Genomic DNA, 12,902 nt, shown 5'->3' with positions numbered 1-12,902 from the left:
GGCTTGAATGTTAACGCTTCTTACAAAGTGAAATCAAGTGACATCAATGACAACATGGCTTTACTTCCAGATGAGTTCACTTTGACTGTCAAAACATGATGGAACAATCACAAACTCTCACAGCCCCCAGTGACCCTGTGATTTCAATCTCTGAGGCTGACATGAGAAATGGGTACCTAGCAGAGTACCAGGGACTCACTGATCAGTTGGCTTGGGAGTTCACTGAGATCTTTAAATCTCTCACTTGGACAGACTAAGGTACGCACCTGCTTCAACTGGGTTTCAATTATACTGTTAGCCAGTAGAACTTTCATCCAAGGTGATGAAGTGATTGAGAGGTTGGTGATGAAACATAGCAACTCCTGCCTGAGAAGTGGCTTGGATCCATTCCAATTTCCCTACCATACCAACAGATCCTCAGTAGATGCCATTACATTGGCTCTTCACTTTACCCCTGCTTCACTTATGACTGTGTAGCAAAGCACAGCTTCAATGTCATAGTTAAGTTTGTTGATGTAGGCTGAAACAAAGGTGATGACGAATCAGCATATAGGAAGAAGACTGAAAATCTGGCTGAGTGGTACCACAGAAACAGCCTCTTCCTCGATGTCAGCAAGACCAAGAAACTGATCATTGACTTCAGGAGGAGGAAACTGGAGGTCCATGAACCAGTTCTCATCTGGGGGATCAGAGGTGAACAGGGTCAGCAGCTGTAAATTCCTAGATGTTATCTTTCAGAGTGCCTGTACTAGGTCCAGCATGCAAGTACAATTACAAAGTAAGCACATCAGTGCCTCTACTTCCTTAAAAGTTAGTGAAGATTCAGCATGACATCCATAACTTTGACAAACTTCTATAGATGTGTAGTGGAGAGTATGTTGACTGGCTGCATCACAGCCTGGTATGGATACACCATTGTCCTTGAATGGGAAATTGTAGAAAATGTAGTGGATGTGGTCCAGTCCATCACACACCATTGAGCTCATCTACATGGAGTGTTGTTGCAGGAAAGCATCATCCATCATCAGGGACCACCAAGGTCATTCTCTCTTCTCACTTCTGCCAACAGGAAAAAGGTAAAGGTGCCTCAGGACCCACGCCACCAGGTTCAGGAACAGTTATTACCCCTCAGACATGAGGTTCTTGAACCGAAGGGAATAACTTGATTCAATTTCACTTGCCCCACAACCAAGAAACTCACTTACAAGGACTCTTCATTTCATGTTCTCAATATTGATTGCTTAGTTGTTACTATTATTATTCCTTTTATTTTTTTTTTCCTCAGCTCAAGCTGGTAAAATCTGAGATGTGGGCATAGCCAGGCACATTCAGTTCTCATTTGCTAGGAACTTTCAGACTATTCTGGTGGTGTTTGGTATTGTGGCTTTCTGAAGATTTGCATACAAAATGCTGGTTGTTTAATACTCTTGTGTAGTGCCTTTGGGATGATACTCGAAGGTACTATTATCGGGACAATGTATGACCTGGTCATGTTCCACAGTCTTTCAATTACTACTTTCAATTCAGCATATTTCTGGTGTTTTTCATATTATTATCATTAATATTATTACATCTTTATTTTTGTATTTGCACTGTTTGTCGTCTTTTGCACATTGGCTGTCACCCTGTTGGTGCAGACTTTCATTGATTCTATTATGGTTATTGTGTTTATTGAGTATACCTGCAAGAAAGTGAATCTCAGAGTTGTATCTGGTGACATATATGTATACTGATAATAAATTTACTTTGAACTTCAGCTACTAGGACCTGAATTATTTTTTGTAAGGAATATTTTGATTTATTTTTCAGGTCCTTCTGTCCTTGAGAGTCCTGCTGATGATGAAACCGATTGTCTTATCAAGAGTGAGCCGTCAAATTGCTTATGGGCTACACGAGCTGTTGAAGACCAATGCTGCCAACATTCACTCGAGTGATGACTGGTGTACTTTGTTTACTCTCTTAGAATGTATTGGGGCAGGAGTCAAGCCTCCACCTGCTCTACAGATGGCATCTGGAGCCGATAACCATGACGCAGGTTAATTTCCAGAATTACCCCATTACTGAGAAGCCTCTCTGCTGTTATGTAAAGTTAAGCTTCATCTGCTAACAAGCAGCTGGTGTTTGCTTCATTTCATTTAGTTGTTCAAGACAAAACAGATGCAGAAAAGGTAGTGGGGGGATAAACAAACTGAAAACAAGAACACAACGTGAAATTAGATAGCTAGTGATTCAGCTACTAACTGTAAACGAAACCTTATTAATTAGTGCTGTGATATATTCTGGAAATTCTCATTGATCTAGTAAGAGTTCCATTAATTAATGATTATAGTTAATTTCAGTCATTGAGCCTTAAGCTGAGCTTGTTGCTATAAACAACAATAGGAAGTGGCAAATGTTATATATTGATAGGTGAGTATTCCAATTAGCTACTTCAAAAAAAAAAATGGAAATCCTGTATTTTTCAAGGGTCTCTAACAGGAAATTGGCAGCTGAGTATTTCTTAATGAGTAAGCTTAGAGCAGAAATTAAAATTGCAGATAATTAATTAAATTTTATTTTGGCCAAATGTGTACTCACACTAAACATGAGATGGATATTTTTTTTGAAACGTATGTTGTAATAGAGAATTATTGACATTTTTAATAATAGGTTATATTTAAGCAGTGTATTTTCCTCATCAAATGCCCAGAATGTTTATATTTTTCTTTGGAAGTATCTAGACTTGCTGATTTTCTTTCCTTCAATGTTATCCCCTTAGACTACAAGTTAATGTGCAGGTGAACTGCTCTGTGATGAGATTTGAGACTAATGAGTCAAAGAAAGTTTACAACTGAACCTGAGTATCTGTGATTCAAATTTACCTTTTTGCAGTAATTGATATCTGTCTGGTGTTCTTCTGTTGTATCTGAAACAAGACATGAGTCACTGCAAGGGGTGTATAGTTTTGGCTTCTACATATCAGATGTTCAGTGTAAATCAATACCAGGAGGTCTGGTGTATAAATATACAATTATCTATGACTGTTGAGATACTGCACATCAAACCCAAATGGGGTTGCAGCAGACTGAGACTTTCCTATGGGTCTTTCCTCATTGGTTTCACTCTTGGATTTGGAAGGCTAACAAGAGTTCAAATATGGGGTTCTATGCCTTTGGCTGAAATTGGACAAATTTAGTGGAGTAAACACATGGAATGTAGCAGTATTTATTCTCTGGTGATCAGCGGGGTTCTATAATGTACATGGTTCCAGCATGATGAGTACCACATGACAGCTAAACCAGAAAGATGATGCTCCATGATTCTTTTCCCTCTTAGTGGAAAAGACTTTTCACTTTTTCACTTTTCCCTGCAGTGGAAAAGTACAACAAAATGGCTTAAATCTGGGAACTTCTGCCTCTTGGGCACTTGAACATCATTTGGGATGAGTTCTGATGAAGGCTACTTTTAAGAGTGAATAATGCAATTAATCTTTCTTGGCTTTTAGTTCTTTTCCTGAATCCTGATTTATAGTATTATTCTGTAAGTGGATTCACCGAACTTGTATGATTACACTGAGGTTTTTTAATAATGGAAAGTGACAATAAGATATAGAAGAATTAGGATATTCAGCCCCATTTCCACATATGATCATGACGGATTATTTTCCCTCTCAACCTCATTATCCTGTCTTCTTCCCGTAACTTAGGATGCCCTCACCAATTAAGCAGCCTATCCACCTCTGTTTTAAATACACTCAACACCTTGCCCACTCTCGCTTTGAAGAAGATTATTTGTTCCTGTTTTGTTTTATAGGTTCTGTATATACTGTCTTTCCTCTTTCTCCATTTTGAGAGTTTAGCAGTAAACTTCATTATGGTAGATATCTTAACCAAAGAAAAATATCACATGATGCTTCACAAAACTGTCAATTAAAAAATTGCTGAACTGAAGTAAGTGAAATTAGCACAAGTGGCACAAGTCATTGGGTATTAAGGAAGTATTGAAGGAGGAGCAAAGTTTGCAGCTATCGGGAGAGGGATGTCCGGAGACTGGAACAGTGGAGGCTGAGCCATACCTGGTGAATTTTTATTAATTCAAAACTTAAGTATTCAAGTTCATAAACAATTTTAACACTTTTCCCATTTTGCCACTTGCTGAAACACACATGATTATACAAAGCTACCAAAAATAGAACAATTTTGGAAATACTTGGCAGGCCATCTGCAGACGGCAAAACAGAGTACAAAGTATCAGGTTGATGACCTTTCATCAAAGTGAGAAAAGTTAGAATGCAACCATAACTGAAGTTGCCACAAGTTGGAGAGGAGAGTGGTGGAAAGAAGGAAAAGGAAATGTATCTGTTGGGATCGAAATCAAGATTGTCCATGTGACATGCTGTTGGTGATTTCTAAGATGGTTTGATGCATACTTATTAGATAGAACTGAAAGAGTGTAAATTAGGTGTTCTCAATCTGGTGTCTACAGACCCCTTGGGTAATGGTGGTGTTCCATGGCATAAAAAAAAGTTGGGGACCCCTTTTGGGAGTTGAATGAAAGTGAACAACAGAAAAGCTATGCTAGAACTATAAGGTGCAATGCACAGTAATTGCTGGAGATTTGTAATAAAAGAGAATGCTGAAAATACTCAGCAGATCAGGTAGTGTTTATGAAGAAAGAAAAGCCAAATTAATGTTGTAGGTTAATAACTTTCAACAGATGTGGCCATTGCAGATGCAAGCAGGTAAGGCGAGGTACCTGAAAATGAATTTGATATTTAGATTTGTGTGTTGAGCATTCTTAGTGAGAGATGAGGTGCTTTCCAGTAAGCTTCACTGGTCTTCATTGGAACACAGTAGGAGACTAAAGACAGAGATCAGTATGACGTAGCATTGAATCATGAACTTACTGACGAAGTTGCTGAAGGAGATTGACAGGGTGAGTGGTGAAGGATGCTTTCCCTTGTGAGGTTATCTAGACATAATGCTCATAGTTTCAGAATTTAGGGGTCATTTTTTAACAACTGAGATGAGGAGGAATATCTTCTCTGAGGCTTGTGACTCATTGAAATTCTTTGCCCCAGAGAGTTCTGGATGCAGATTTATTGAATGTATTCAAGGCAGAGAGATCAGAGGATATGGTGCGGGGTGGGGGGGGGGGGGGGAAGGAGGAACAGTGATGCTGAGACCAGCATTACTACAGCTGTGATCTTATTGAATGGCAGAGCAGGCTTGGGGGGCTGACTGGCCTACTGCTTTTGCTTGTTCTTGTGCAACGTTGTGTAAAATTCGAAGACGTACAAATGCTGCTTCATCTGCCTGTTTACACTAGCTGTTATTACCTCTATTAGTCAGTGTCACTAGCATTTCTACCACTTGGACAATTGACTCCAACCTGTCACAGACTTTCTGCAGAGATCGTTCCCTGTGTGACTCCCTCTTTGTTCATTCGTCCCTCCCCACCGATCTCCTGGTACTTACCCTTGCAAGCAGAACAAGTGCTACATCTGCCCATACACCTCCTCCCTCATTACCATTCAGGGCCCCAAACAGTCCTTCCAGGTGAGGCGATGCTTCACTTCTGAGTCTGTTGGGGTCATCTACTGTATCCAATGCTCCTTGTGTGGCCTCTTGTATATTGGTGAGATGTGACGTGGATTTGGAGAGTGTTCCACCGATCACCTGTGCTCTGTTCACCAGAAGTAGTGGGATCTCCCGGTGGCCACCCATTTTAATTCCATTTCCCTTTCCCATTCTGATATGTCAATCCATGGCTTCCTCTTCTTTTACGATGAGGCCAGACTTGGGTTGGAGGAACAATACCTTGTATTCCACCTGATGGCATGAACATCAGTTTCTCAAGCTTCCAGTAATGCCCCCCTTTCACCTTTTCCCCATTCCCTTTTTCCTCTCCCACCTTATCTCCTTGCCTGCCCATTGCCTCCTTCTGGTGCTTCTACCACCTTTTCTTTCTTCCATGGCCTTCTGTTCTCTCTTATCAGATTCCTGTTCTCCATCCCTGTATCTCTTTCACCAATCGAATTCCCAGCTCTTTACTTCATTCTGCCCCCCCAGGTTCACCCATCACTTTGTGTTTCTCCTCCCCCCTCCTCCACCTTTTAAGTCTACTCATCTTTTTCTCTCCAATCCTGCCAAAGAGTCTCGGCCCGTAATCGACTGTACTTATTTCCATAGATGCTGCCAGGCCTTCTGAGTTCCTCCAGCATATTGTGTGTGTTGCTTGAAAATCTGTAGATTTTCTCTTGTGTGTGATTTGACAGATATTCTTCTGTTACCTTCACTCTTCCCCTTATCTGAAACCTTTTACTAGTTCTGATGAAAGACCATGGTTCTGAAGTGTTAACCTTGTCTTTCCACTGATACTGTTTGATCTACAGAGTATCACTGCCATTTTCTATTACTATTTCAGGATTTTAGTTGCAGTTTTATGCTGTGACCTTACAATAATGAATATTGTTTTTTTTATATATAGGTGCGCAGTCTGATAGTGAAATTGCATCTTACCATCCTAGTGAAGTTAGTTCAGATCGTGGTTACACATCCGATTCTGAAGTGTATGCAGAGCATGGGAAGCAGACTAAGGTACACCGTTCCGCCACTGATGTGGATATTGCCAGCAGTGGCTGGCTGGTGGTGAGTCCTACACGAGTGAACTGTACCTACTCTCAATTTTGTTTCCATGTTCTGTAGGCAGGTTTTCAGTCCTGTTTGCTGATCTATACTGAGATAATTTATTAGAACTGTGTAAAAGTAACTCAGCATCTTCATAAATGATTGTCTATGATACAGTTACATAAAAAAAGTTTCTGAGTGATTGTGCCTGTGCTATTTATTTTAAAACAATGACTCAATCTAGTTTCAGCTATGTTTTCACTATCTTATATTTTTCCTCTTCAAGCATACACTCAATGGCCTCTTCATTAGGTATCTCCTGTACTTAATTAAGTCCCACTGAATGTATGTTTGCGGTATTTTGCTGCTGTAGCCCTTCCACTTCAATGTTTGACGTGTTGTGCGTTCAGTGATGTTCTTCTGAACACCACTGTTTTAAAGCATGGTAATTTGAGTTACTGTCGCCTTCCTGTCAGCTTGAACCAGTCTAGCCATTCTCCTCTGACCTCTCTGATTAACAAAGCATTTTCACCCAGAAAAGTGCTGCTCACTGCATGTTCTTTAGTTATTTTTTGCACCATTCTCTGTACACTCTAGAGACTGTTGTGCATGAAAATCCCTGGAGGTCAGTAGTTTCTGAAATACCACCCACCTGGCACCAACAATCATTCCATGGTCAAAGTCAGTTAGATCACATTTCTTCTGCATTCTGATGTTTGCTCTCAACTAAACCTCTTGACCATGTCTGCATGATTGGCTGATTAAATATTTGCATTAACAAGCAGGTGCACCTAATAAAGTGGCTACTGAATGTATATGCATTTTAATTTTCTAAGTTATTATTGAATGTTTTCTATTTTCCAAATTGTAACAATCATATTTAAAACAAAATCTCTTTTTTTTCTTGAAACTTGTGACCAATTAGCTTCAGCTTGTACCTTTCAGTTTCAGTTATATAACGGAAAGAAAGCACATGATTTGTACAAGTTTAGCAGTTTTCTACAACTTTAGAAAACTCCACTTTTCTCATCTGGCATCTGATTGAGATTCGGGCACAGGTTCTCCAATGTGAGTTTGTGCACAAAGTCTGATTGAGGGGATTTTGGTGATGCTTCACCTTACTGTGAGAGGGATTTTGTTCCATCAATGTGAACTGCATTTGAATTCATTTTCTGGAAGCATTTTGTTCCATATGAATATCCATGCATACCCCTTCCCAAAACTTCTCATTTGAGACAAGACTGTCTTTCTTACATCAACATGTATAAAATTGCACATTCTATAAGGATCAGATATTTAGGTCATTATTATAAAACATCAGTCCCTGAGGTGTTTGGGTTGGTGGTTAGAAATGATTTTTGAAAGTTCAATTTTCCTCAAGTTTTTACTTTTGTCACAAGCCTAACAAAATCATACACTTGTTCTGCTCACCCCCACCATAGTAGAAAGCTGATTTATTATAGTGCTGTCTTTCAGTCCAAATACTCGCAGACCTTTTCAAAGTTCAAAGTAAATTTATGTACCCCAAGAATTTGAAAAAGACATTAATGTGGACTGCGTAGTGCTGTGCCATCAAGTTGATGTGAATTCCTGCTGTGCTGTAGTAGTGAATTGGCTCTCAGTTCAATGTAAATAATCTGCCTGTGGGGTCTTCTGTTGGGCGGGTCAGCTGAATGACAAGTCCCCTCATTGCAGTTACGGGGCTTGGGGCTGCATCCTTGCTGCAGGGCATCACTGGGCACTGAAAGTAGTAGTTCCTCGTTGACAGATTGCCTGGAATCTTTCACTGGGTGCAGTAGAAGCTGCCATTTTCTCTTTCTACCCTCTGTTTGACTTCACAGCTCAAGATTTCTGTATGATAATAAGCACAATGGCCAGGAACCATGGTTGAGCTTGTTACCACTGAGAAATATCCAGGCTGGGGAGATCAGTGCAACCAAACAAAAAGGGGACACTTTATCCTCCTATACATCTAACAAGAGGTGATGAGGAAGAATCTATGATTCAGTTGGTCAGTAAACAAATGGTGTTCCCAGGAGAGGCTGCACTCACTGTGCCAGCCAGCATGCAGCACTGAGCCCTGCATCTCAGTGCTGAGCAGTTACACCCCTTTCAACAGCGGGTCTGTGTCCAGTAGCTGGTGGCCCCAGTAGCATAGCAGTTAATGCAACACTTTATAACATAAGCAAACAGTGCTTGGGGTTTGATTTTCAATGCTGTCTGTAACAAAGTTGTACATTTTCTTTGTTACTGTGTGGGTTTCCTTTGAGTGATCCAGTTCCCTCCCATGTTAGAAGACATTAGAGTTGGTAGTTTGTGGGTTCTGGAAGCATGGCAACACCTGTGGGCTGCCCCCTGCGCATCCTTGTACTGTGTTGTTAATACAAATGAAACATTTTACTGTATGTTTCAATGTACATGTGACAAATAAAGCTAAACTTAAAGATCTTTAATCTTTAACAGAAGCATTATCAGAAAGACCTGAGGAAGCGAGATAGAGTTAACAACATTGCTTCCATTAGTACTTTCATTCCTTGAATTACATTTTCAATGCTAAGCAAATTACCTTACTGGTGGTGTTCTTTTTCTTTTGTTGAACTCCATTGAAATAATCACGTAATAATTTGAAGTTTATTTTAACAAGATGACACCTGTAATCTTGGGACACTTTGTGCTATGTCATGCAAGTCACGTATTTGAAAATGAATGAAATACTTTGTGCCACGTAGCTAAAAGAAGCAATAATATGAGAATTCTTCGGTATTTTTTTTCAAGCTTGATATTTTAAAACTTTTCAAAACCTTGTTCCTCATAATGTTGATGGTATTTTCGGCAGGTGGGGAGAGATGACTTGGATACCAACAGAACTTCTGGCCCAAAGCCGGGATGCTCTCCTCTTGTCAATCAATACAGCTTAACCTTGGGGCAGGATATGGGCTCACATGATACTAAGTCACTTATCAAGTGTGTGGAGTCGCTATCGTTTATTGTGAGAGATGCTGCACATGTGACACCAGAAAACTTTGAACTTTGTGTAAAAACTATTCGCATCTTTGTAGAAGCAAATCTCAATGGTGGTACGTTATGGAGTGTTTGTTTTCCCCTGTTCCACATCAGAAATCTGAATTTTTCATTATTCAGCAAATTGTGACTAATATTAAATTAATGTTTCATAAATATATTTTACTGTATGTCACAGTCCAGCAATAATAACTTAGACCTCTTGTGTCCATCCCAAATCAATCCAAGGCATAGTCACGCAAAACATTGGTTATGAGCCAGATGCAACAAACTGAGATTCCATATGTTTTTAATGATATAATATAATTAAATAATGACTAATAGGCAGTTGTGATCTCAGTAAATTATTGCAAGTTGTTTTCTGCATATTTTTGAAATGGTAAGAGAAGCGGCAGAGTGAGTTTTTTATGTATGCTGGACAAAGGCATAGGATTGTTTAGCAAACTGCCACGTATACTTTTACAGAACTAAAAGTTGTTTTACACTAGCGTGCATGTGGTTAAAACAATGGTACAGCCATCCTCAAGCCTTATCAGTCATTTCTTTTGGAATGTTTTTCCTTGAACATTGATTTGTTGATTTCATAGTTGGTGATTTTGTAATTTGGGGCTTGATGCAGGGTACAAAACACATGAAAGGAAATCGAAAACATATAAGCTTGACAAATCAAATCGACTTAAGAAGAAGCAAAAGGAAAAGGAGAGTTCCATGAAACGGTCGAAGACCTTTAACCATCGGCCATCAAAGTCACATAGCGATGATGATGAGGATGACAGTGTACCTGCAAGTTATCACACTGTGTCATTACAGGTTAGTCAGGATGTAAGTATAGCAGGCCTTTCCCATTCCTGTTCTTGCCTCATACTACCTGTTCTCAATAGAATGTTCTGTCACCTAGTTGAACTTGTAATCTGATTTCTACTTCTTTCCCTTAGTTTTTTAAAATTTCTGCTGCTTGTTTAAGTTGACCATGGGTAACCCAGTGAATTTAACTTACCTCCCTTCCCACCTTGGATCAAGATGTACTATATTGTGGTCTGACTTAAATTAGCAAGCACACTGTTTGGGAAATGTCACAGACAATGTTTGTGCAAGAATACTGTTAACGTCTTTTACCCTCCTTAGATAACTTTTTCCGACTGTTATTTGAGACTTTTAAAGTCATAATTTTGTTTTTGATGATTGGATAATTATTTTTATTAAGCTTTTAATAGTACAATTTAAGCACCGTGATTTCTAACCCCTGTGCTAAGTGAAGTATTTCCTTGTTTATTTGAATACCTCACCGTTGTACCATTCAATTTGTCTCCACTCAGCCTCCTTTGTTTCAAAATAAGCAACTCTAGCTTATCCAACATTTCCTGTTAGCAAAATATTTGTCTTTTCAGCATTCCTTTGCAGTACAATCATGTTTTTTTTAAATAATTCCATCATAACCTTTCTGTTCTTTGTTTTGTTCCATGGTCAATAAAGGGAAGTATCTCATATGTGTTTAGCGTATTGACCTGTGCCACCATTTTAAGAATTTGTGGATGTATACTCCAAAATCTCTTTGTTTCCCCACATCACACAAATCCTATTTGTTTATGTGTTCCCTTAGCTTGCTGAACCTCCTCAAATGCATTATCTTGCATTTCCCTGGATTAAATTCCATTTGCCATTTTTCTTGCCAGCTGACCAGGCCATCTATTCCTTCCTGTAGTCTATAACTTTTTCCTTGCTGACAATGGCTTAGAGATCGTAAGTTTTAATCTCATCTTGATTTTTTTTTTCTCTTGTCTCGGCCCCTAACTGATAATTTCTAGTTTCAATGATTTTGATACTGATCTGAGTGATGTGAAATTAAATTTTAACTTTAGATCTTGTTATACAGAAATTCATACAGCATTAGGTCTTTGGTAATTGCACTTGGTATATTTATCTTAAATAACTGCATAAGGTTAATAGACATTGCTATTTCTCTGGAACAGTGCACACAAAAAATTGATCTCAGAAAATTCCCCTCAAATCCTGCATGTGGGTTTGCACAGTTCAACAGTGTGATGCTGGATAAATGTGTTGCAATGATGCTTTCTAGTTCTTGCCCCAACTCCCCCTCAGAAACATTACAATTCCCTCTTTAAAGCTGTATAATTTGTAAATATTGCACCCCAGAATAGTTGGGGTGACTGTGAAATGTATATGTTTGTTTTAGTAAGTGAGTGGGACCTGTTGGGACCTGTCCGCTAGCAGGAGGTTGCGGAGTGGGTTGGAGACAGTTCCTTGTGGACTTTATGTGCTAGTTTTTGAAAACAACGGGGTCTATCGGAATTTGGTCTGTGAAGCAGGAGATTGCTTGGGTTAACAGTAACTACAGTTAATTAGCAAGGGCCAATAAAACGAACCTGGGTTTGAGCGGAGCGTCTGTTGTGTGAGTGGACTGTGTTAGAGTGGTCAGGTTTTGGCGAGAACAGGTGTAGTCTAGAACCTAAGTCTGAGAAGTTAGAAGCATATCAAGTGCAGTCAAGATGGTAGTTCAGACAGTGGAATGCTCCTGTGAGACGTGGGATTTCAGGGTACCTAATGATGACTACGTCTGTAGGAAGTGCACCAACTTCAGCTCCTGACTGACAAGGTCATGGAACTGGAGCTGGATGCTTTCAGGTCCGTCCGGGAGGCTGCAAACTTTATAGATGAGTATTTTACTGAGTTGATCAGACCCAGAGTGCAGGCTTCAGTAAATAGATGGGTGACCACCAAGAGAACTAAGGGGAGGAAGCAGTCAGTGGAGGGTTCCCCTGTGGACATTTACCTCAGCAATAAGTACACCCCTTTGGATACTGCTGGAGGAAAGGGAATGACCTATCAGGTCACAGCAGCAGCAGCTAGGCAAGTGGCACTGTGGCCGGCTCTAGGGGTCAGGAGGGAAGGGTAAATTCAGGCAGAGTGGTAGTGATTCCGTGTCTGTGAAAAAGAAGCCATGATGCTGTGTTGCATTCCTGGTGCTAGGGTCAAGGCTGTCTCAAAGTGGCTGCTGAAGATCCTCAAGAGGGAGGGTGAGCAGCTAGAAGTCGTGGTGCACATTGACACTAATGACATAGGTAGAAAAGTGGAAGGAATCCTGTGTAGTGAGTATAGAAAATTAAGAAAAAAGGCTGAAGAACAGCATCTCCAAGGTAGGAATCTCCAAATTCCTCCTTGTGTCATGTTCTAGTTAGGGCAGCAATAGGATGATAGTACAGATGAATGAGTGACTGAGGAAGTGGCATGGGGGGGAAGGGCTTCAGATTTCTG

The 12,902-nt window shown here is 39.9% G+C and overlaps 1 protein-coding gene across 5 annotated transcripts in view; it reads left to right on the top strand.

Annotated features, from left to right (window-relative positions):
- The window catches only part of gbf1 (golgi brefeldin A resistant guanine nucleotide exchange factor 1), a 282,405-nt gene that overhangs the window by 240,952 nt on the left and 28,551 nt on the right, over positions 1–12,902 (top strand). For 3 of the 5 annotated variants that reach the window (XM_059946436.1, XM_059946435.1, XM_059946439.1), the window contains 4 exons: positions 1,810–2,035; positions 6,469–6,629; positions 9,445–9,685; positions 10,249–10,451. In XM_059946436.1, coding sequence (XP_059802419.1) covers positions 1,810–2,035; positions 6,469–6,629; positions 9,445–9,685; positions 10,249–10,451 — 831 coding nt within the window. The remainder of the gene's footprint in view (positions 1–1,809; positions 2,036–6,468; positions 6,630–9,444; positions 9,686–10,248; positions 10,452–12,902) is intronic. The other 2 variants (XM_059946438.1, XM_059946437.1) reach the window with 2 other exon arrangements.

This window comes from Hypanus sabinus, chromosome 21, assembly GCF_030144855.1.
Source record: "Hypanus sabinus isolate sHypSab1 chromosome 21, sHypSab1.hap1, whole genome shotgun sequence".
Taxonomy (NCBI): domain Eukaryota; kingdom Metazoa; phylum Chordata; class Chondrichthyes; order Myliobatiformes; family Dasyatidae; genus Hypanus; species Hypanus sabinus.
This window is presented reverse-complemented; position numbering and strand designations above follow the sequence as displayed.